The following is a 26613-nucleotide window of genomic DNA, read 5'->3' as shown; positions in this document are numbered from 1 at the left end:
GTACTTCCTCCTTTCATCAATCAACTGAAGTATTTTTTCTAAAAACAAAGATTCTAAGACTTACCAAGCGGGAAAGCGCCGGCAGACAGGCACAATGAACAAAACACTCAAACACACACACAGAATTACTAGCTTTCGCAACCGATGGTTGCTTCTTCAGGAAGGAGAGGGATAGACGAAAGGATGTGGGTTTTAAGGGAGAGGGTAAGGAGTCATTCCAATCCCGGGAGCGGAAAGACTTCCCTTAGGGGAAAAAAAGGACAGGTGTACACTCGCGCACACACACACACACACACACACACACACACACACACACACACACACACACACACACACATATCCATCCGCACATACACAGACACAAGCAGACATATATGTGTCTGTGTATGTGCGGATGGATGTGTGTGTGTGTGTGTGTGTGTGTGTGTGTGTGTGTGTGTGTGTGTGTGTGTGTGCGCGCGCGAGTGTACACCTGTCCTTTTTTTCCCCTAAGGGAAGTCTTTCCGCTCCCGGGATTGGAATGACTCCTTACCCTCTCCCTTAAAACCCACATCCTTTTGTCTTTCCCTCTCCTTCCTGAAGAAGCAACCATCGGTTGCGAAAGCTAGTAATTCTGTGTGTGTGTTTTGTTCATTGTGCCTGTCTGCCGGCGCTTTCCCGCTTGGTAAGTCTTAGAATCTTTGTTTTTAATATATTTTTCCCATGTGGAAGTTTCTTTCTATTTTATTTACATCATCATGAAGTATTTTTTCTGTTACCCATGGTTTCTTTGCAGCTACCTTCTTTGTATCTATGTTTTCCTTCCCAACTTCTGTGATGGCCCTTTTTAGAGATGTCCATTCCTCTTCAACTGTGCTGCCTACTGCGCTATTACTTATTGCTGTATCTATAGCGTTAGAGAACTTCAAACGTATCTCATCATTCCTTAGAACTTCCGTATCCCACTTCTTTGCATATTGATTCTTCCTGACTAATGTCTTGAACTTCAGCCTACTCTTCATCACTACTATATTGTGATCTGAGTCTATATCTGCTCCTGGGTATGCCTTACAATCCAGTATCTGATTTCGGAATCTCTGTCTGACCATGATGTAATCTAATTGAAATCTAACCATATCTCCCGGCCTTTTCCCAGTATACCTCCTCCTCTTGTGATTCTTGAACAGGGTATTCGCTATTTCTAGCCGAAACTTGTTACAGAACTCAATTAGTCTTTCTCCTCTTTCATTCCTTGTCCCAAGCCCATATTCTCCTGTAACCTTTTCTTCTACTCCTTCCCCTACAACTGCATTCCAGTCGCCCATGACTATTAGATTTTCGTCCCCCTTTACATACTGCATTACCCTTTCAATATCCTCATACACTTTCTCTATCTGTTCATCTTCAGTTTGCGACGTCGGCATGTATACCTGAACTATTGTTGTCGGTGTTGGTCTGTTGTCAATTCTGATTAGAATAACCCGGTCACTGAACTGTTCACAGTAACACACCCTCTGCCCTACCTCCCTATTCATAACGAATCCTACACCTGTTATACCATTTTCTGCTGCTACTCATCTGACCAGAAATCCTTGTCTTCCTTCCACTTCACTTCGCTGACCCCTACTATATCTAGATTGAGCCTTTGCATTTCCCTTTTCAGATTTTCTAGTTTCCCTACCACGTTCAAGCTTCTGACTCTTAGAACATTATCCTTTCGTTGATTATTCAATCTTTTTCTCATGGTAACCTCCCCCTTGGCAGTCCCCTCCCAAAGATCCAAATGGGGGACTATTCCGGAATCTTTTGCCAATGGAGAGATCATAATGACACTTCTTCAACTACAGGCCACATGTCCTGTGGATACATGTTACATGTCTTTAATGCAATGGTTTCCATTGCCTTCTGCATCCTCATGTCGTTGATCATTGCTGATTCTTCCACCTTTAGGGGCAATTTCCCACCCCTAGGACAAGAGAGTGCCCTGAACCTCTATCCGCTCCTCCACCGTCTTTGACAAGGCCGTTGGCAGAATGAGGCTGACTTCTTATGCCAGAAGTCTTCGGCCGCCAATGCTGATTATTTATCAAAATTTAGGCAGTGGCGGGGATCGAACCCAGGACCGAAGACGTTTTGATTATGAATCAAAGATGCTACCCCTAGACCACGGCTACAGCCTGATTTTATCTGTTGGGAATAAATCGAAATGAAATGAACTTCTTACTTTCCAAAATTCAGAGAAGTCTCCTGCATACCTTGCAGGACTAGCACTTGTGGAAGAAAGGATACTGTGGAAAAATGGCTTAGCCATAATCACTCCTTTCACACAAGAGTCCTAGTCCAGCAAGGTATGCAAGAGACCTCTGTAAAGTTTGGACAGTATGAGAAGTTCTGGCAGAAGTCAAGCTGTGAGGGCAGGTCATGAGTTGGGCCTGGATAAATCAATTGACAAGAACACTGCCCACAAAAGCAAGGCTATGCTCCGAGTCCTGGTCCTGCAACAGTTTCAATGTGCCAGTAACTTTAAATACGAGGGTCGGTCAAAAAGTAATGCCTCCCATTTTTTTTCTACTTAAAAAAATTAAGTTAAGTGAAAAATTTGAATTTGGCGCCATTCCTCAAACCTTCTTCTGCAATCCACTGCAGTAGTAACTTTCTGTGTCAACAGGTGGCAGCACAGCATAAGTTTGTAAGATGGCCGACATCGATGTTCGTTTGAGACAGCGTTGTGTGATTGAATTCTTGAATGCAGAAGGTGAAACGCCCATACGCATTCATGAAAGACTGAAGAAGGTGTATGGTGTTGTGACAGTGGATGTCAGCACTGTTAGACGATGGGTTCGTCGTTGTAAGGAAGCTGAAGGGCAAACACCGTTGACTGACGAAAAGCGGATACAGAGGGTGTGATTCTGGTTGATTTTTTGGAACAGGGATGCACAATAAATTCTGTTCAATACGTCACAACCCTCAAAAAACTTAAAGCACGTCTTCAGCGAGTTCGCCCAACAAAATCAATGGCAGATGTTCTTCTTTTGCATGACAATGCAAGACCACACACCAGTCGTCACACCTCTGACGAGATTGTCAAAATTGGATGGGAAGTTTTGCCTCATCCCCCATACGGCCCTGACCTGACACCATCAGACTTCCATCTGTTCGGGCCACTAAAAGCAGCTCATCGTGGGATTCATTTTGAAGATGAGGAGGCCGTCAAAACATCCGTGCGTCAATGGCTTAGGAAGCAGAGCTGTGATTTTTACCGTGCTGGGATACATGCCCTTGTTCAAAGATGGACCAAAACTGTAGAGATGGGCGGAGATTACATTGAAAAATGACAAAATGATCCTCAATGTTGTGGTTTTCAACCTATGTAATTGCATTTAAATTTCCTGACAATTAAACGTAGAAAAAAAAAAAAAATAGGAGGCATTACTTTTTGACTGATCCTCGTAATAGCACTGTTAAGATGATTACACTGATCTGATAACCAATTGGTTTGGGCAAGTGTTTTCTGGGCTAAAACTTAATTGCACCATTACAACTTACCAGTGAATGTCAATACAAACAAAATGAATGGAAAGCTGCTAAGTGGGGAACAAATGACAAAAACCTATTATACAGCAAACACATAACCGGTACAAAAACATAGTGTATCATCCAAAAAGCATTTTCCATCATTTCACATAGGCAGGCAACACAAAACATGCTCTCAAGTTCACCATTAAGTAATAAAATGCAACCAGCAATGGTACGAAGTAATTTTATCTGATGGGAATAAATCGAAATGAAATTAACTGTTGTAATGCAGTGCTAAATTTCTTATTAAAGTAGCAAATCAGCTGATGATTATTTCATATTAAAGCTCCTCACAACATCAGCTGTTTAATGAAAATGAAATTGTCGTCTCTTTTGACTGAAGAGCTACCATAAATTTAAATAAAATTCGATCACAGTGCCTTTAAACAGATTAAGTATTAACTTCAATACAAAAATATGTATGAAAAAGGCATCAACACAGCAAAACATACAATTAACCAGAACCATATGACATACCTCTATCACATCTTTTTCCCTTGAGTTGAAATTAAGACCTTTAATGAACAAGACTGTATCCTGTTCAGGAGGTTCATCATCCTCCTCACACTCATCAGTTTCCTTTGCAACATCTGACTTTTTAGTCAGTTTATCACTCTCTTTCACAGTTTTGGTTGCAGCACAAATGCTGTTTTCCCCCTTTTTCTCTTCTAAAAACAAAAAAGTAAATAAATTACCACAGTACAATACAACAGCATATAAAACACTCACACACACACACACACACACACACACACACACACACACACACACACACACACACACACACACACACACAAAGACTTAAATGGAACGCCATAAATAATGCCATTGTTTGCAGATGGAAAATGTACAGCTCTGTTGCAGACGACAGCTATTATTTGCTGAACTGTGTTAGTAATGAAGCATACATTGTAAAGTGTATACTTGGAGTTTCCTCATACAAAATTGAACCAGAATAGCTGAGAAGAGAGATGTGAACACTGAAGTAGCTCAAGCTTGGTTGCTAACATAAAGTGGGGAGTAGTAGCCAATCAAAATGAACATTCTTTATATATTTTTGCCATCATTGAATGTACTGCCGTCTCTGGCACAGACTCCCCCACTTATCAACTGAACAAATAATTATGGTTGGCTAAGCTCAGTTACATGAAAGAGGCCAAGGCATGCTACCTTGACTGTAGAAACACCTAATAAAATCGGACTAGTTTTGAATTTACTATAAGTAATTCTATCAAAATATCCACAAGCATGAACAAAATGAGAGTCCTATTTGATTCTCAGGTTCAATAGATGAAAAAAAAATGTTGTCTCTGTAACAGCATTTATCCACTGATCTGAATAACGAACTAAATTACGTAACCAAAAAAGCTATCAATACTTAAGAGAACTGAATCTTATTTTAAATCAAAATGTAATTCAAAGGCAAGATTTGGCATTGCATATGAGATCCAACAGAAAAGTAGTATTGTACAGCACTGAGAACAATGAAATAATGGAACTGCAGAATGAATTTAAGCAGTTGCTACAATTTTTCTATTATTATACCGATTCTAAACCTTAAAAATTTAAAAGTAAATCTTGTACACAGATTTTTAATAAAGTATTTTTATTCATGACAGTGAATCGTTTCATAGAAAATTGTCACAAAAATTGTCACAAGACACAAATATACCAAAACAACAGAAACATCTATCACCACAGTGGGTGAGATGTAGCATGAGCTATGATGTCAGCATGAGCAGTCTCTACCCACTGGTTTTTCGTGGTGGGGGGAAGAGCTGACTTGCAACTACCTCTGTGCACATATCACTTATTATAACTGCCTCTGTGCACACATTATGTACTTGACTTTGATCAAAACAATTTCAGGTAGCTGTGTATGAAAGTTCATGAGTTGCGAGGTTGATGTAAACCACCTTACTCCTTTCAGAATTGTTGATGATGTGGGTGTACTTGTGTATACTTTGATGAAATGGAATGTGCAGATGGGTCATATAGTTGACACAGAAGCTGGGTCATTCACAAATATGAAACATCCCAAGAAGAAGTTGTAATGGAAATTGATGATTTCAATAGACGTGTCATTTACTGGACAATAAAATGTTACTTCCAAATATGAATGGTGAATGCACTGTTGAGAACAATGCTTTTATTTGGATTCTACAAAAGATTAGTAATGATTTAATATATAGATGGAGACAAATGGTAGGAAAGAGGAAAGGAAGACATAACAAAAACTGACTGCAATTTTTCCAAGGCCTTGGGAAATGTGATAATTGTGCAAGATCTATTATGTATGTTATTGAGACTAGAGTGCACTTTTTATATAGTAATCATTATTTTTGGAGTTGTGATGGGGACAAAGGCTTCTGGCACTTGTTTCTAAGAGAAAGTGAGCTAGTACTGTGATTTTTGGTGATGAAAATGGGTTTGCACTAAATCCGTTATTATTATTTAAGTCTGGGATGAAATACTGTGATTATGCTTATTGTAACATTAAAGTTAATCCACCATCTACCTTTCTTTTCAGAAAGCATACCTTCCATGAAAATGTACTTCATTTCACAAAGCTATGGAAAAAGTTGTGGTGTGTTTCTATTTTAACAACAACACAAAAATATTTGAAACATTTAAAACTGATGACGTCAATGTATATGAGCACTCAGTTCTTGGATTGGTTGGTTGATTGATTTGGGGAGAGGGACCAACTAGCGAGATTATCAGCCCTATGATCTAAGATGGCAGAAATCCGAGAAGGGTCAACACTAACAACACAATACAGTTAAGAAGAAGGGTTAACATGTAAACAAGGAGGGGAAAAGGAACATCAGGGCAGCAGGGAAAGGACAGAACAGGAGACTAGTAGGTGGAAACAGGTAGAGCCCCAGACACGTCATGTATGATGGGGCACCAGCACTGCCACCAACAGGTCCTGACACCCCACCATACCATATCATTATACAATAAGGACAACACCAGGAAGGTGGTAGGGCACATTAAATGAGAATGGCCGAAAGGCGAGGGCAGTGCAGCAAAATATGGATCACCATGAGAGGAGTAAAAAACCATGGGTCAACCTAGTACAGCCAATACAAAGATGGCAGAGGATGGTAGATTCCTACCAGGAGAGGCAGACGGAAGAATGCTACATGGTGGTGGGAGTCTCATTGATGGCATGAAGTTTATTCAAGAGTTAGCTCACGATCAAGCAAAAAGGGATTTGATGTAAAACTGCAAATCCGGTCCCAGAAGGGTTATGGAGAATGGGGAGGATAGGTTGCTGCCTCCCCACACCCCCAGTCAGATGATCAGCAAATTCATTACCCACAATACCTACACGGCCAAGAACCCAAAAGAAATTAACCGAACAAGCACCATCACCAAGATCAGAGGGTAGGCTGTGGATAGCAGAGACCACGCAATGCCAGGAAATATAATGAGTGATAGCCTTAAGGCTACACGTTGAGTTTCTAGATAACAAAACTCAAGTGAGTGAGAACTAATTAATAAAGCAGAGGGCCGACAGCCATGTGTTCCACAGAAACACCCCACACGTGGCAGGCAAGAGATGGTGCTCTGTGCCAACAGAAGATGTGAAGGCATATCCCTCATGATCAGTGGTTTTGGAGCCATAGGTGTAAAAAACAACGGCATCCTGAAACTCCCTTAAGAGGATTCGGAACAAACAATGGAACATCACTGTGCCCCAAGAGGTGCGAGCAAGGGAACAAAGAATACGGAGTTTATAAAAATCGACAATCTTCAGATGATGAATACGGAGCAACAGTTAGCTTTTTGTCAAAAAGAAGACCCAAGAAACAGAACTGGGGGACCACGGTCACGCGTAGGGCACCGAGATAGAGCTCTGAAACAGGATGGACTGTGGTTCGGCGACAGAAATGCACCACTCTCAACTTAAGGGGAGACAACTGAAAACAGTGCGAAATGTGCATGTGGAAGCACACTGGATGACACCCCAGATCTGGCATTCTGCAGATGCGAACGAGTGGGAGCTAGCCCAACTACAGCAATCATTCACATAGAGGGCACGGGTGACCAAATGTCTGGCAGTCATTAACAGTGTTGAGAAAAAGGACACTTAATTCGTAGTCCTGAGGAACGCCATTCTTCTGGACCAGAGGAGAGCTGAGAACAGTGCCAACCCGGACTCTGAAAGACTGGTGGGAGGGATCCCTGAAAATCCCACTCACACAGTGTAATGGAGATGTGATGGCGCCAAGCTGTCACAGGCTTTACGAAGATCGAAGAAGACCGCGACAAGATGGCAGCGCTGAGAAAAGGCCAGCTGAACTGCAGTTTCCAAAGAAGATGATCGATTGGAAACCCACCATCTGTTCTAGTAACTTACAGGGGACATTGATCAGGCTAATTGGCTGGTAACAGTCAAGAGATGACAGATCCTTGCCAAGCTGATGGACAAGAATCACAATACTGCCTCTCCAATGAGAAGGGAAAATGCCTTGGAGCCAAATACTGTTAAACACCTTAAGGAGATCTGTAATTGAGGAGGATTGTGGTGTTGAAGCAATTGGTTGTGGATGCAGCCGGGGCCAGGAGCTGAACTGTGGGGAGAAGAGAGGGTCAGTCAGAAGATGCTCCCAAATTTAGTAAAAGGTTTATAGTAGGATCCTGCCCCTGACAAAGGGTAAAATAAGAGGGAAGCTTCAGCCCGTTATTTCTGGAGGAGGAAGGCAGCTGGATGAGGGGGCTGATTCTGAAACCATCACAAAATGGGTCATGAGGTATACCGCAAGAACAGGTGGATCTATACAATGGCCACCTGGAAGGGAAAGGCCTGGAATGGAAGACTGGCACTGACAACCTTGGAAGGTGCGGAGTGCAACCCACACCAGTGACGGAGGGTCAGAAGAACCTAGAGGGGAAACAAAGTATTCTCAAGAATTGATTTGTTTGATTAAGTAATGGGTTTTGGAATGAAGATGTTTAAAGGTAATAAGACTGGTGGAGAACAGATGCCACTAAAGATATTGCAAGGCGTGACGAAGATAATGGACAGTGGTGGAAATGGCTGTGATCCACCACAGAACTGGTTGACAGCAAACGGGGTATGTCAAGGGGGGAACAGCAACGCCAGTAGTGTGGATTATCTTATCAGACATATCACAGACGACTTCATCAAAAGAACCCAACAAAGAAGGGGTATAAACGACCTGGGAGGTATGTAGAGGCCAGTCCACGTGATGGAAAGCCCAGTGGGGTAACCTGGTGATTGGGAGGTAGGAAGGCAACAACAGAATCAAGGGGAATTGGTCACTATCACAGACCTCATTGTGTGACAACCAGTGTAAGGAAGGAAGAAGGGGATGGGAAAAGAGCGAAGATCAATGGCAGAGAAAATGCCACTGTTGGCACTGAAATGAGTAGGGGAACCGTAATTAAGACGGCACAGTTCGTGGTTCGCAAGAAACTGGTCAATGAGGAGCCCCCAACTAGATGAAGAAGCACTGTTCCACAATGGGTGATGGGAATTAAAATCCACAAGGAGTAGGAAGGGAGGAGGGAGCTGCTGAAGGAGAACAGTTAGGGCAGCAAATGTAGGTGGCCTGTCAGGAGGACGATACAGATCGCAAGTTGTGACCCCAGAGCCCAAGTGGACCCAGACAGCAGCTGCTTCCAATGGGGTACGAATTGGGATCCATGTACTAAAAATATCTGTACGGACCAACATGCAGGCACCACCAGAAGCTCTCAAAGGGCCAATCTGCTTCCGACAGAAAGTACGGAATCCAAAAAGAGTCAGTGAATGATTATCAGTAACATGAGACTTCGACAGAACAACAAAACTGCTGAGTAAAAGGCAATAAGGGATTGCAACTCTGGGGGATGATGGTAGTATCCACTACAGTTCCATTGAATAAACATGGAGTGGGTATCCAAACAGGAGGCAAAAGCACTGGATCCAATCACATTGCCAGGTCACCATCACCAATGAGGATAGGGCGACATCTATAAATAAGTGATCAGACTCAAGTTGTGCAGGGGGAGACGGCACCTCTGGGCAGGAGTGAGGGCTTGTCCTGTGACTTATTTCTTCTTCTTCTCTTTCATAAGTTGAGGGGGCTGGGTCAGAGGGACAGCAGGCTTCAGCATGATCCAGGATCAAAAAACAGTGGGTGGCCTTAGAGCACTTAAGACTGTGTGTAAGATGGCCAAGATGTGACAGTAGGCCTCTGACCTGAGAGATGCCATGAGGAGGAAGGCTTATCACTGGCGGGCACCGAAGAATGGGGCACTTCTTCGACCGGGGAGAGGGAGAGTGACACCTGGAAGAGGGGGCGTGGAAACTTCAGGAGAGGGGGAGACGAGAGGGAGATGGGACTGGTGTATGGAAGAGGGACAAGGGGAAAGGACGTAACAGAGGGAAAAGTAGAAGTCACTGACACAGGATGAAGTCGATTAAATTTCTGGCGAGCCCCAGTGTAAGATAAATGATCCATGGACTTTTACTCTAGCATCTATTTTTCCTTGTTATAAGCCAGGCAATCTGGTGAGTAAGGAAAGTGACAGTCATGACAATTAACACACACGGGTGATGGACGCAGAGGGCCTCCTCATGGAGTGGGGTCCACAATCACCACAGAGAGTGAGCCCTAAATTGGGAAGACATGTACCAAAACTCAAACACCGAAAGCACCTCATCGGTGGCAGGACGTATGGCTTGACGAAAAACTGATAACTCTGGGAGAGTATCTACCTTAAATGCCGGACTAAAGATGCCATATCAGTGTGATTGTCCTTACGAACAAAATGAATGCCCTGCTATTCCAGATTGACCTGGAGTTCCTCAACAGTTTGAAGGATGAGGTCCCTATGAAAAATTACTCCCTGGACCATATTCAAAGCATGGTGAGATGTAGTGGACACCAGGACATCACCAAGATGATCACAAGCACAAAGAGCTGCACATTATGTGTTAAAGTTTTGATCAACAGGGAATCCGACCACACCTTATTCCAACACTCCACTTTGCCAAACTTCTCTTCCATATTTTCTGTAAAAAAATAATGGCTTTCTGGTGGTGAATATGTGCCTGACTGCCCTAGCACAAACCAGGTAGCACAGAAAATGTTTCACACCAAGTCAGTGAGCCTGGCTCTCTTCCCAGGAAAGGAAGGCCACAGAGTCAAAAGAAGCAGCATTCAATGATCCGTCACCATTCAAAGAGGCAGCTGTAGAACAGCAGCCAGATTTTTGGAGCTTAATATGTTTCATATGCAAAGCATCCACCCTGATACTCCAATCAAGAGGCTCCACTCACGGGTGCCACCCAACCACACCAAGGGCCATCTGGCTCAGCAGCCACTGCCGGGAATTTCAATGCTCCAGAATGACAAGCAACCACTCCTAAGCATACATGGGAAGTCAACAGCTCAGATATCAGAAGTGTGATCCCTGAAGTGTCAGGGGACTAAGCCAGGAGGGTACATGACAGCTGCACCCCACGAATTGGCTACACATACTGGTGGCCAAGCAGGGCAGAGGGGCACTGGGGGGGGGGGGGGGGGGGGGGGTGAATCCACACCATGGACACTAGGGAGGGAGCTCTTCCCAAATGGCTTACACTACGGGGCAGAAAATTTAAAAGTGGAGGTCAGACCCCAAAGGAAGACCAAAAAGGCCAAAAAAGAAGGATGAAATATAAAAGGCAAGGAGAACAAAAGTGCAAGGAATGCAGCAAAACCAGATGGGTAGCAAGGCCAACATAAGTAAGAACACAGAGATGGGAAGGAGGGGGCAGTGGAGAAGGAGCAAGGATGGGGAGGGAGAGGCACAGGGAAGAAAATGCAGCCTGGAAAGAAGAATGGGCTGCAATAGCTCGGGGACCCATGGGTGCCACACACAAACTCACTCAAGAATCGTGAGCTCCCCCTGAGGGGTTCAGTTCTTTGATTACATCTTTACTTAAATCATATTTAAATGCAATCAATCTAACTTGCATAATAGCGAAACAATATTTACAAAAGGAGAAAGTTACTACTTTCACATTGGATGCTGCACTTGAAATGTGAAAGAACAATTTCATATTGTAAAGTTGATTAGGCTTCTCGTTGGAGACATTTTCAATTTTTTTTAGAGGAATATCTATTGACACAGTGGAAGAACAGTTTATTTCATTGTACAGGGCTATTGGGAGTGAGTGTACCAATTCAAACAGCAGTGATCTCTTGTAGGATATCAATAACGGCAACCAACAGCAGTGTCATTTATATGAGTGGTGTTAGTGTCACTTTACAGGTAACGTGTGTGCTATTTGACATCCTAATAGTTTTACGGTGGGTTATAGCAGGAGTGCACAGCCTTCCTCCAGCTTGTTGTCACCATGTGTGGCTGCTCTCTTCCCCTAACATGCAGTACATGCTAAACTTAACGCACTACAGCACTGGCAATGGTTGCATGCAAGAATACACTTTTGAGGGAATGAAAATCATTTTTGTTGACGTCAAACCTGGCTCTTTCTTAGATCAAATTCAATGTGGCTTAGTTGTGGAGTAAACAACCCTAAATGGCTCACAAAGAGTGCAGTTCATTCAAATTTATAAGAACAGTACTAAAGAGGGAGGGAAGGAGTGAGGGAACAGAAAACCAAGTGGAATGGTAAATGTAGCCAAACAGAAATTACCTTCATTCACTGCTTGATGTACTGAATCATCATCTTTTTTCATTTGTGCTTCCTTCAGAGCATCTGAGGGAGCCCACTCTAAATAAAGAGGGAGATGCTTAAATTTTGTGTATGCTAACTTCATGAAAGCTGTTCGTGCTTCTGAAGGCTCCAAGAATTCAATAATTGCTGTAAAAATGAAGAAAAGTTAAAACCAAGTGTAACATACTATTAAATACTAATTAGGAGTAAAGGAGATCACTCACCAAACAGTAAAGGCATTGAGTTGCTGACAGGTTTACAAAAATGAGTGAAACCTCTACTAGCTTTCAGATGAATCTCTTAATGAGCTAGAGTACACTCATTCATTCTCTCTCTCTCTCTCTCTCTCTCTCTCTCTCTCTCTCTCTCTCTCTCTCTCACACACACACACACACACACACACACACACACACACACACACACACACACACACACACACAGAGCGCTATATTGTGCTCACTGATCACAAAATGCTGGGACAGCAGCTCGGCAGGCAGACTGGAGTAAATGGTTGTGTTGACAGGGGTGGGTAGAGGAAGAAAAGAGGAGGGAAACTGGAGGAGGCATTTGGGAGAGGTGGCTGACAGCTCAGAGGGAGGCAATGGGTGTGCAGGATAAGAATGTAAGAGGAAGATGCAGAAAGTGCTTAGGATAAGAGCGTGATAACATATGGACATAGAGCGAGTGAGTTCATGTTGTGCACAAGACAATTCTGTGGAGCGAGTGAGTTCATGTTTTGTACAAGACAATGATGTGAAGACATGGACTGGGACATGGTGACAGGACAGAGGAAGAGGATATTGTTGGGTAGAGGATTTGTGGAGACTGAGGCCATGAATATTATGGGAGTGAAGGATGTTGGAAGATGGAAGCAATGGATGGAGAATGGAGTAGGGAGTGGTAGGGTACTGGGCCCCAGGAAGTGTAGTTCTTTAAGAACAAAAAAAATTATTTATCACAGATGTAACAACAGAAATTTGGCGACTTTAAGAAAAACAATCTTCAAGCTAATCTTAATATAGGTAAAATATTGCAAAGAAGATTCAATTAAACCTTATAACAGTTGAAAAAATTGATCATGGTTGAGACAGGCAATTTTCAACTAAACTGATCACAGTTGTGAAAGCAGTTTTCAAGAAATTTTAACATCCTCTAATTAATAGTGAGTATTACTTTGTCATTTGTAAGCTTAAAAAATAGAATAACAACTTCAGTGATTAAAAGTAATAAAAGAATTACAATCTGCTTCTTTGTACTAAGGCCGCTGATTCAACACATTAACTGATGTCAGCTTCCTACATGTGAGCGTGTAGCTTACAAATTATGCAGATCGCATTGATCAGCCACTTTACTACTACCCAAAGAAAACAGAATTATATACTTGCCATGTATGAAATTTCATAAAATGGAACACACTCAGTTAACATGCCAAAAATAACTGCAAGCTAAGCAACACTCGGCACACTACTGCATATGAGAAGTAATATACATATATCTCCAAATCCTATCTGCAAGAGAAGTTGTAGCAAAGCAAACTGGGGCCCATTTTCATTTTTTTTTTATGTGGCCCCTAAAATACTTTGTTTTGCTTTATTAATTACAGAGATGTGCTATCATCCTGTAATTCTGAGTAAAAGACCAGACCAACCTTGCTAAATTACATGAGTAAGAATAATTTCCTAATTAGTTTAAACCATTTTAAGTACCTAATTCTGCTAAAGCTCAGTTCAGTTACCTAGCAGTAATTATTTCCTACTCCAGTCATATTACTGACATGTAAACAGATGTAATTACTGATAAAGTTAGGAAAATAACCCACAGAAATCTTTAAAGTATTCTTATAGCTAATTTCCAAAATGTGGTAGGAACATCAGCAAGTAATTAGTTTTCAGGTATTTAACACTTATGATATTGTGTATTTAGCAATTTTTGCAGTTTTCATCTTCAGGGATGCTTATTTCAGTCGAAGTTCTTATTGTAACAATGTTCAGACCAAAATCAAATTTTTCTGTACTATTCAATTAATCTGAGATGTAAAATTCTAATTGTAAATTATCAAAATTACGTATTTAAGAAAGTGAAATTTTAGTAGTTTTGCAAAACTATATAAGCACTGGGATTGAAGCCAGTCTGTTCTGAGATTTTGAGAGTGGAACTCATGTCAATCAGAACTGTAAAAATGTAATGGTGCAATGGCGTGTTGTGAGTAAGAAAATGGACAGTGAAGCAGGACAATAAACAATGATTACTGATTAACTTTAATACATAAGTGCCATACATATCGTTCATCTGAGCAAGACTGTTGCTGATTGATTAGGTTTACTGCATAGTGACTATTGTCATATAATTTGAAGGTTCAGAATGTGCACACCAGTTAAATAATGACTTAATAATGTATTTAAGACACAGACTGATCACAGCTAATTCAGTGACGGGGAAGGTCTGACGTTTATGGAAATGAAACCTGCAAAACTAAAAGAGTGTATGTCAACCACTTTACTGGATCTAGGTAGTGCTGTACTTACAGACAATTTTTTGCTGTGATTGCTGCCACTGAGGAAATACAAGCTGATTTATGATCAGGTATGCAACAAAGTTAATGTAAAATCAACGAAACGAGTTGGCGCATGGCCTTAAAATTGAGCTTCTGGAGAAGAAACCGAATAGAAGTTAATGTCACCACATGAAAAACCCCATACAAAACATATTCAAAACCTCTCACGCTTACTCTTACATTAGTTTGCCAAAGGGCAGTTAAGGACATTACACTAGAATGAGTCTCCAATGAATCAAAACCAATGGTACAGGTTTAACAAATTTAGGTTCACCAGACTCAACATAAACAAGTTACTTGGATGAAATTCCAGCAAATCAACAGTGAAATCCACCCCAGTAACCAGCAGCCAAGAGTTTAGGACCCATTCAGTGGTAACCTTCTGACCACTGTGGTGCCCTACTCACAAGGCCAATAACTGCTAAATTTGTTACACTTTCTCTCAGTCTGTCACACAAAGAGTATATAACTGGGTATGATCCACCTGTCATGTAAAAAACTACTCCAGTCCTCAAGCGCCATCAACACCAGGCTGCGTACCACGCAAGGCAGACCTCGTGCACTTGCATATGCACTACATTTTCTTACGCACCTCTTCAAGTGCTCCCTAACAGGACGCCGTGAAATCCAACACCCAACAATGAGGTAAGAAGGTCTGGCCACAGACTTAACTCATCAATATGAGCGGGTGCATGGCTCAGATTGTGTTACAAGGGTAACTCCCACCTGCATAGTTCAGGAAACCTGCTACTGGTGGGAAGAACTGAGATGATGCGGGATGCAAAGCAGTCACTGAACTCTATCGAGTTGTGCTCAGTAGCATGTTCTGCTACTGGGTGGTCTAGTCTTGGCCACAGTTTGGCAGTGGCCTCTCATTCTGATGGACAGCTGATTGATGGCCATTCCCAAATACCACACTACGCAAAACGTGCACCAGAGCTGGTATGCTGGTATATGATATGGCTGCTTCCACAGGTGGCCATGTCTCTGGTGGGATAGGATGAGCCTGTGACAGGACTAGAATAAGATGTGCTGGGTGAAAAGAATGGGCGTGTCTTGCACCAGAGTCTTTCACAGGGATATGTCCCCTGTGGCATGGGGATGGGAAAGTGAGTGGTGGCATAGGGATGGAACAGGATGATGTGTAGTTTGGATGGATGCAGGATACCGGTTCAAGAGGGATGGGAAGGATTGTGGGAAGGATGTTCTTCATTCCTGGGCATTATGATAGATATTTAAAGCTCTGACACAGGACATGCCCGGTTGCTCCAGTCTGAGATGATGTCGAGTGATAAGGTGCTCTGTAATACCTCATCCTTGAGGGTGGTGGGGGATTATGTCTGAGGGTAATGTAAGGGGTTTCTGTTTGTAGATTAGATTTAGGAGATAGCACCTGTCTGTCTGTGAAGACCTTAGAGGGATCTTCATCACACTACACAAGAGAATTCTGTCACTGCAGATGGGTGGCCATGCTAAATGGAAGTGATCTTTTTTGTGTGGAATACGTGACAGCTGTCAAAATTCAGGTACAGTTGTCAGTTAATACATTAAATATTAACAGAGGTAAAGATGGAGCCATTAGAGAGGTAGAGGTGAATCTTGAGGAAGATGGCAGGTTGGGATAAGGAGGACCAAGCGAAGCAAACTGAAGAGGTATTGAGGATGTGGAAGAATGGGGATAAGGTGTCTTGGCCCTTGCTCCAGATCATGAGGGTATTACCAGTGACTCTGAACAAAACAACAGTTTGTGGTTTTTGGAGGCTAGGAAGGTTTCCTCTAGAGGGTCTGTAAAAAGACTCACATAGGAGGGTGCCCATAGCCATGCTTCCAATTTGTTTACATATCTTCCCCTCAAAGGAGAAGTAGTTGTGTATGAAGATTTAACTGTTTACATGTATAAGAAGTGAAGTAAAGGGTTTTGAGTAAAAAAGACATTGGGAGGGGTTGTGTCTGATAGCAGCAAGGCCACCAATATGATGGCTGTTAGTATATGGGGCGGTGGAATCAACAGTAATGAGTACAGATCCAGGTGATAATGGAGTGGGGATGGTCGAGAAGTGGTTTCTATCACTGATATGAGAGACTAGGCAATGAGCATCTGGTTGGAGGCACTGGACAACAAGAGTGGAGTTCCTTTAAGTGGGAGCACATTAATCAGCTGTCATAGGCTTATTCTGTTCGATCAGAGGCTGGTATAAACCAGTTCTGCTGCAATTTCTGCACAGCATTTTATGTGGGCATTAGATGTCTGCAAACTGGGCATTTTGCTTGCCCATACTCATTTGAGAAGACCATGCTTGGGATGGCATGCACTAGTATGAATGCTCGAATAGGTAGATTGTGGTCAAACAAGACACCTTGCGTAGGGCAGAGTGTGCATGGTTTGGGATGCTTGCCACGTTACTTTTGTGACCATTATAATAGTAGCTTTGTGTGCATACAGGGTGGTGTTGTTTCTGACATACTTCCACCAGCTGACAGAACTACACTCAGATCAATTTAGTTATGTTGTGGCATATATTCCTGGATGGTAATGTCTATTCACAATTTCATTATCATACATAAGAAAAAATAGACTGCCTTGTACAATAACAAAAATTTAAATAGTTTAATGTTTCACAGGAAAACTACTTAAAGACCAATTTTTGTACTGATGGTTGGTCTCAGAATAAGAAATCACATTGTCGTTTTTTATAACACCATCTGATTATTGATTCAGATTTATAAATGCAAATTTTACCACCTAAGAAATTAGAAGTCTAACTGAAACAAAACTGCCTCCCAATTATGCTCTATTAACATTGCAATTACAATCATCTGTCAGGAAATCATCATCTCGTCTCGTTGTGGACCAAGTCTGCTTACTCTGTCTGAGGTTAGGACTTCTGATGACTTTCGCTAACCACATTTAAGGCTGTAACACACAACATTCTTCTTGTTACAGCAGACAGACTGAGAAAGATACTACAGTTATGCTTCCACGTCTCATTATATGGATTGTGGATCGTTGTCGTCATCACTATCCACTTGGGTTACATAGAAGTGAAACACATTTTTAGATTGGAGACTACTCACCAAATGGCAGGACTGTTGTGCTGCTTATACATATAACTTTGTGTGTGTGTGTGTGTGTGTGTGTGTGTGTGTGTGTGTGTGTCCGTCCGTCCTCTAGGTCATAAAGCGATTTCTTCTGAATGCTACCAAAATTCTTCTCTCTTGTGTGTGCCCTATCGGTGACTCAACACTTCTGCTAATCAGTGAGTGGCCTCCCTTGCTCATAAATTATATACATTCTTCCAGAACTGAACTTATTATATTTTCATTTGACTGAATTTGAAGTGGCCGCAGTCTATAGTCCATTCCACGAACGATGGCAATTCGTGTATGTCAAGGCATAGACAGGGACTGCATTGTTGACGTTTCCAAGCAACAATTGCGATACATGCATGCACGTGCTTTCCATTTGAAATCTTGCAAATCATGTATCTTGCTTGCTTGTGCAGGATTTGTCACTTACTGCTGCAGTCAGCGATGAAAACTCGCAACAAATCGAATCGAAATTCGTTAAATAACTCACTACAATCACGTTTAATGCTCAATTAGCTACAGCATTTGCAGCAAAGTGTGCAAAACACTACTGGCTGTCAAAAGAATACGTAATGTAGGTGTGCAGAACAAGCCTAAACTCTACCGCCATTGTTCGTGACTCCAACTATAGTCATTCTGCAAACAGTGACTACATTTTCTGACTGGTGAGCCCTAAGCAAACGTTTAAAGACATCACAAAAACAGAGTAAGACATTATTTTCATATTATAATTTTGCTGTGATATTCCATCACAAATTTGAGGTACAGTATTCAACGTCTCATCTCTATCACAGACATCAGTTTTAATAATTGGAATCACTACAGTCCTGTGCAATGTCCAAATTTTGACCTTCTCCTCTATGAGATGAAGACAGGGCTTTTAATAGCTACAGTTAATACAACAGCTGTAATGAACTGCCAAATTCCAGTGACACTGTAACTAGCATTTCGGAGCATACAGTTTTCATTAGCTGCATATGTAGCACGTGTTGAACAAGAAAACTGGTTCTAAAGTAATATAAATGTACCTCTGTTTCTTCAAGCACTGCGTTACAATGAATCTTGCTGTTTATGCACCCATAACGAAACAAACTGAACTGTACATTACCTCTGCTTTGGAGCACCTCCTCAGCATCTTTGAAAAGCTCTAAAAATGTCACAAACTCTTTTCACAGTGTTTGTGCCGTAACCAGTAAGTTTTCCAGAGATGTCCTTCTCCACTAGCATTTCCATGATTTCATCATACTGCCTAACTACAGCCTGCATCAAAAAAACATGCTGTTACATCTAGTCTTTGTTTCTTGCTTCAAGTTCTTCTGTATGAATTCTCTTTAGCAGAGTTTGTCATGAAACAGAAATTTTAAATATAATTGTATAGATAAACAACCTACTTGCCAAGCAGTGGCATGAGAAAACACACATAAAAGTTAAGGAAATGTGCAAGCTTTCGGAGCTAGTGGCTTCTTCTTCTGTCAAAAGGATTGAAGGCGAAAGAAGAGGCATGAAGGAAATGGACTGGCAAGAGCTATGGGGAGAGCTATGGAAAAGTCGCCCAGGAAGTTACCAGGCATGATGAGAAGGAAACGCTGATTGTTGGGAACTGTACTAGATAAGATATGAAAACCTAAGAGTTTGAAGGTGGAAAGTATGATAATAAACGAGACAGATATTGTTGACAAAACAAAGTGCACGAATTAGTAAGAACAGAAAGCTAAGTGCATTATATGTGGTAGATATGTGATGTGGGCAATAGACAGGTCAGAAGATAAAAGAAACAGCAAAGAAAGAAATAGTTACTGAAAGGAAAGGCTAAGACCAAAGAAACTAATGTGCATTAAGGCCAAGTGGTGGTGAGAACCAAGGACAGGTTGTAGCATCAGTTCTCACCTGCGTAGTTCTGAAAAAAATCGGTGTCAGGAAGGAAAATCCAGATGGCACACGTGTTGAAACAGGTAGTGAGGTCAGGACTACCATGTTGTACAGCATGCTCTGCTACAGGATACTATAAAGTATTTACAGTTGACATATGAGATGTGTCGTTTCACAGATAGATCTCCCTGTGATACTATTCTCCCTGACGTCTGTTTCTCAGAACTGTGCAGGTGCAAAGTTGTGTCCTTGATTCTCATCACCCACCAGGACTTAATTCATTTTCTGACTTTTTTATTTCCCCACCTCAAATGACTACACTTAGCTTTCTGCTCTTATTAACTCTTGTACAGTGTTTTGTCAGTAATCTCTGTCTTGCTTATTACTGTATCTCCCACATTTGAGCTCTCAGATGTTCGAATCTTGTTCAGTGCAGTCTCCAACAAACAGTCTTTCCTTCTCATTTCATCTGATAAGTATCCCCAAGATCAAGTGTTCTGGGCAAGTTTTCTGTAACTCTCACCATTTTCTCAATACTACTATTACCATTCCTTTTCCTTCATCCTTCTCCTTCTATCATTCTGCCAGAAGAAGGAGCTACTGGCTCTAAAAGCTGGCACATTTCCTAACGCTTATATGTGATTTCTCCTGCCATCACTTGGTGAGTAGATTTTTTTTTTTTTTTTTCTGCTCAGTACCTTTGGTAGCATAAGTTGCGAAATCAACTACTGCAACCTTATTTTTCAAACAACTGTCATCAAAAATGTGTTGCAGGACAGTGCTTAAAACATGTGGAAAGCATGAAAAATACTGAAAGGATTGGCAATGGTTAGCATGTATTAGCACCATAGCCAGTGTCAAATGAAATCTAATTAAGAATCTGGGGAATATACCAAAGTTAAATATTGTTTCCTAAATATAGTTCATAATGGATTCCTTAGATTTTTGCTTCTCAGGAAAGTGAGCTGTCAACAATACCATACTTACACTATGAGATCAAAAGTCTCCAGACACCTGGCAGAAAATGCACCCTCCATCGGTAATGCTGGAATTTAATATGGTGTTGGCCCACTCTTAGCCTTGATGACTGCTTCCACTCTTGCAGGCATACAATCAATCAGCTGCTGGAAAGTTTCTGGGGGAATGGGAGCCCATTCTTCTAGAAGAGCGTAGCATTCCAAAAGATTGGAAAAGGGCACAGGTCATCCCCGTTTTCAAGTAGGGACGTCGAACAGATGTGCAGAACTATAGACCTGTATCTCTAATGTCTATCAGTTGTAGAATTTTGGAACATGTATTATGTTCGAGTATAAAGACTCTTCTGCAGACTAGAAATCTACTCTGTAGGAATCAGCATGGGTCTCAAAAAAGACGATCGTGTGAAACCCAGCTCGCGCTATTAGTCCACGAGACTCAGAGGGCCATAGACACGGGTTCCCAGGTAGATGCCATGTTTCTTGACTTCCGCAAGGCGTTCGATACAGTTCCCCACAGTTGTTTAATGAACAAAGTAAGAGCATATGGACTATCAGACCAATTGTGTGGTTGGATTGAACAGTTACTAGATAACGGAACGCAGCATGTCGTTCTCAATGGAGAGAAGTCTTCCAAATAAGAGTGATTTCAGGTGTGCTGCAGGGGAGTGTCGTAGGACCGTTGCTATTCACAATATACATAAATGACCTTGTGGATGACATCGGAAGTTCACTGAGGCTTTTTGCAGATGATGCTGTGGTATATCGAGAGGTTGTAACAACGGAAAATTGTACTGAAATGCAGGAGGATCTGCAGCGAATTGACGCATGGTGCAGGGAATGGCAATTGAATCTCAATGTAGACAAGTGTAATGTGCTGTGAATACAAAGAAATAAAGATCCCTTATCATTTAGCTACAATATAACAGGTCAGCAACTGGAAGCAGTTAATTCCATAAATTATCTGGGAGTACGCATTAGGAGTGATTTAAAATGGAACGATCATATAAAGTGAATCGTCGGTAAAGCAGATACCAGACTGAGATTCATTGGAAGAATCCTAAGGAAATACAATCCAAAAACAAAAGAAGTAAGTTACAGTACACTTGTTCACCCACTGCTTGAATACTGCTCAATAGTGTGGGATCCATACCAGATAGGGTTGATAGAAGAGATAGAGAAGATCCAGCGGAGAGCAGCGCGCTTCTTTACAGGATCATTTAGTAATCGCGAAAGCGTTACGGAAATGATAGATAAACTCCAGTGGAAGACTCTGCAGGAGAGATGCTCAGTAGCACGATACGGGCTTTTGTTGAAGTTTCAAGAACATACCTTCAACGAGACGACAAGCCGTATATTGCTCCCTTCTACGTATATCTCGCGAAGAGACCATGAGGATAAAATCAGAGAGATTAGAGCCCACACAGAGGCATACCAACAATCCTTCTTTCTGCGAACAATACGAGAATGGAATAGAAGGGAGAACCGATAGAGGTACTCAAGGTACCCTCCGCCACACACCGTCAGGTGGCTTGCAGAGTATGGATGTAGATGTAGAGTGCTGCACTGAGGAGAGGTATTAGTTTCAGTCGGTGAGGCCTGGCACGAAGTTGGTGTTCCAAAACATCCCAAAGGTGTTCTACAGGGTGTATGAAAAAGGCTGGTGAAAACTTACATGGCTGAAAGTATACGATAATAGAAGCACAAATGTCAAGTAAACATGGACTCTAAAACATACACCTTAAGGGCTATGAGATATTCTTGATTTTCAATATTGTGAAACAAATCTCTTCTGCTGTGAGCTCTTTGCTTTCCATATTTCGGGAAGTGGACCAAAACAAGAAAAGGTATGCATTTTAGCAGATATTTACTGGACTTTTTTTTTTCTTGTTTTGGTAGAAGAGATCTGTTTCAGAATTTTGAAAATCAAGAATATCTCACAGCCCTTAAGGTATGAGTTTTAGAGCCCATGTTTACTTGACATTTGTGCTTCTATTATTGTGTACTTTCAACCCTGTAAGCTTGAGCCATCCTTCTTGATACATCTTGTATAGGATTCAGGTCAGGACTGTGCAGGCCAGTCGATTACAGGGATGTTATTGTCATGTAACCACTCCAACACAGGCTGTGCATTATGAACAAGTGCTCGATCATGTTGAAAGATGCAGTCATAATCCCCTTATTGCTCTTCAATAGCGGGAAGCAAGAAAGTGCTTAAAACATCAATGCAGGCCTGTGCTGTGGTAGTGCCATTCAAAGCAACAGGGGGTACAAGCCCCCTCCATGAAAAACTGGTATGTATCCCCAAGACCAGGGGAATTTTACTGTTGGCACTACACATGCTAGCAGAGGACGTTCACCGGGCATTCGACATACCCATGCCTTGTCATTGGATCGCCACATTGTGTACTGTGATTCATCACTACACACAACAGTTCATTTTTCCACTGTTCAATTGTCTACTGTTCAATTGTCCACTGCTTATGCTTCTTACACCAAGCAAGGCATCGTTTGGCATTTACCGGTGTGATATGTGGCTTATGAGCTGTCACTCGATCATGAAATCCAAGTTTTCTCACCTTCCACTAAGTATCATAGTACTTGCAGTGGATCCTGATGTAGTGTGGAATTCCTGTGTGATAGTCTGGATAGATGTCTGCCTATTGCACATTACGACCCTCTTCAACTGTCGGCAGTCGCTGTCAGTCAACAGACGAGGTCAGCCTGTAGGCTTTTGTGCTGTACGTATCCCTTCACATTTCAACATTTCACATCAGAAACAGTGGACCTAGGGATGTTTAGGAGTCTGGAAATCTCACATACAGACGTATGAAGCAAGTGACATCCAATCACCTGACCATGTTCGAAGTCTGTGAGTTCCACAGAGTGTTCCATTTTGCTCTCTCACGATGTCTAAAGACTACTGAGGTTGCTGATATGGGGTACACGGCAGTAGGTGGCAGCACAATGCACTTAACATGAAAAGCGTATGTTTTTGGGGTTGTCCAGATTAATGCCTAATTTTGATAAAGTGCATAATAATAGATAAGCAACAATTTTTCTGACATGTATCGGTCCAAATATTTGCTGTACATGCACCTGCAGTTAGGCCTGCGGTCTGGACAATGGTGAGTATCTCGCTCGCCTTTCATCTGCTTGGCTTTCAATTTTTTGTGCTCCTGTCATAGGATGAGACAAAATGTTGGAGACATCAACATGTCCCAATTTTGAAATAATGGCATAAAATGATGAAAACTCCACCCAATTTTAATATAAATGGACACAGATTTCTACCACACAATTTGACACACTTTTTAGTTACAGGAACTTTCACTGAAACTCGTGTTTCAGAACTTACAATCTGTTGTGTTCTGGAGACATGTGCCTTCAGATATGGGGGGTAGATTTGTAAGATAGCAGAGCAGAGCACCTGACCACAATAAACATAGCCAACAAGATTTCCATTCTTATCAGTCACTAATAAAAAATCTCTCCCTAACACAGCTCCGACCATCATCTTTTTCACTCATAAGATCTTCTTTCACCTCATGATCACATGTCATGATCCTGCAGCAGGTAAAAGAGTGGTGATCAGGTAACTAGAAGGTTGAGGCACTTGAGCATGGGATGCTCAGATTAGTGGAGAGGTAGTTGAGTGCAGATGCTTCTTGCATTCACAGTGGCTGTATTGACATCTGCCAGACATTCAAGAAACTACATGCACTGAACAATTAAGTGAGCACAAATACTGGATGTATGACAACCTACCAGCTGTCCTCTGGAATAAATAGCCACTACCAAACTGTGACCAATATCAGAGCTACCATCTGGTGACAGAACACACTGCCAAGCACAACATATCTGAGTTCAATGGCTGCTCCAAAAACAGTTCCATCTGACCCCCGGCACTAACTTTTCTGAATTTTGTAAATGGGAGTTATCCTTACAATGCATTCCTACACTGTGCAACTATTGCTTCTCCCTCCCACATTCCTATCCTGCACATTTGCTGCCTCCCTCTGAGCCACTAGCTATCCACCCTAACCCTCCTTCCACTTCTTTCTGCATCTACTGATCCCACCCGACACAACCACTCACCCCAGTCTACCAGCAGAACTGCAGTCCCAGCATTGTATGTTCATCTGGGAGAATGTAGCTACACACGTGTAAACATGAGGGAGTGACTGTCTGTGCATATCATAATATATTGATTCAATACTGATTACACAATCACTTGTCTGTGGAACAGATGTTTTTAATTATTCTGGATGGAGTGGTATTGAAGAGTATATTCACTTTACTAAAATGTAGTTATTACTTAAGTGACTGTCTTGAATTTGGCTTTGCTGTCTTCTTATAGAGGTCTGATAATGCTGTAGGTTTGCTACATTACAAACATGACATGTCTCCATTACTCTTCAACTTCTCGTCAAATGTCCACACACAAGCAGTACAATGATAACATTTGAAGGAATGAGATTTACATTGTTGTCAAAGACATTAACTGATTGGTAGATTTAAATTAACAGATTTTCACTTAAATATTAATAAATTATCCAAACATCCCAGATATACAGTAAGTAGTACTGTATGAAATAATGAATGTTAGTGGTTCTAGTTTTATATGTACATAAAAATTTATAAAATTAAATTATCGATACTCAGCGGTACCGAAGAATCATGAATATGTCTCAGGTTTGATTACACCACAGTATATATACATACTCAGCTCATTAAAGGACTCGTACAAAAGCTGGAAAAGTCTTCATTGCTTTTAGTGTGCTTGTTGACAACTCAGTACTTCTACTATCTAGTGAGTGGTCTTCTTTACTCCTAACTTATTTAAATTTTGCCAGAACTTGCTTATCATATTAATATTGTTACTTAAAATGACAAACAACTGCTCTGTAATCACCAAAAATATATGTTAATTCAAATTGTAGAGAAAGTCACGTTCACAAATTGAAATTTACCTGTAACTCCACTTGGTGGTAAAATCACTCTTCCCAGCTCTCCATTTTTACCAAATAGATTTTTGATTTCTTGTAAGCTTGTCTTTGCAGGTAAATTCTTAGCTAAAATTACAGTCTTTGATCTTGCTTTCGGGGCCTAAAGCAAATGGCACCATTAAAATACCATGTAAAATCATTGATTTCCTTATTAGCACAAATGTACAACTGTTTTGTAGTATGTATGACCAGCCATATCAAATTAAATCACGATAATACCATCACATCCACAACAATGTCAAAGTGCATCAATGGCATATATATTATATATATATATATATATATATATATATATATATATATATATATATATATATATAAAACTGTGAACATCTACAGCTGCAAATATACTCCAAATGTGAATGGAAAGTGTATGGCACAGGGTTATTGCTATAAATACAAAACCCTTTTGAATAATAATGTAAATCAAGTGTTGAGTATTTTGATTTGTTTTATAAATTTTATACTGAAGACAATCATTTTCTTCAAATTCAATATTTGTCACAAACCATTTTATATAGACCTGATTTGTTTATTTTAGAAAAAATGCACAACTTTATACCATAACAAGAAGTGCCTTACCTGGTTAAACGCATCAAGATGAACACCATTTTCAATTAGGAAATCTCTTGTTTCTGTCACTATCTGTGTTTCTCCCAAAGCAAGTCGGACAGCTAAACTTTCAGGTCCTCTTGGATCCAAGACCTTGAATAAATCAAAACAAGCATTGCGGCTAACATCAAATGTAGGCATTTAAGACAAAGTATTTTTAATTTCAGATTGAACTTCCAGTCAATGATTTTGGACCTTCCAAGAATCTTTATAAATAACACATTTTTAAGTATCTACAACTGGCATATATGTAAGTTGCACTCAAAACTA

At 41.2% G+C, this 26613-nt stretch overlaps 1 protein-coding gene across 1 annotated transcript in view; it reads right to left on the bottom strand.

Moving 5' to 3' along the window:
- LOC126349750 (probable RNA-binding protein 19) overlaps positions 1-26613 on the bottom strand; it is a 111766-nt gene that overhangs the window by 12973 nt on the left and 72180 nt on the right. The window contains exons 9-12 of the mRNA XM_050002456.1: positions 26314-26436; positions 25696-25831; positions 12218-12385; positions 4033-4223 (exon numbers count right to left, since the gene is read on the bottom strand). Coding sequence (XP_049858413.1) covers positions 4033-4223; positions 12218-12385; positions 25696-25831; positions 26314-26436 — 618 coding nt within the window. The remainder of the gene's footprint in view (positions 1-4032; positions 4224-12217; positions 12386-25695; positions 25832-26313; positions 26437-26613) is intronic.

The sequence above is a fragment of the Schistocerca gregaria genome, chromosome 1 (genome assembly GCF_023897955.1).
Source record: "Schistocerca gregaria isolate iqSchGreg1 chromosome 1, iqSchGreg1.2, whole genome shotgun sequence".
Classification (NCBI taxonomy): Eukaryota; Metazoa; Arthropoda; class Insecta; order Orthoptera; family Acrididae; genus Schistocerca; species Schistocerca gregaria.
Note: the sequence above shows the minus strand (reverse complement) of the source record. Positions and strands in the feature narration are given on the sequence as shown.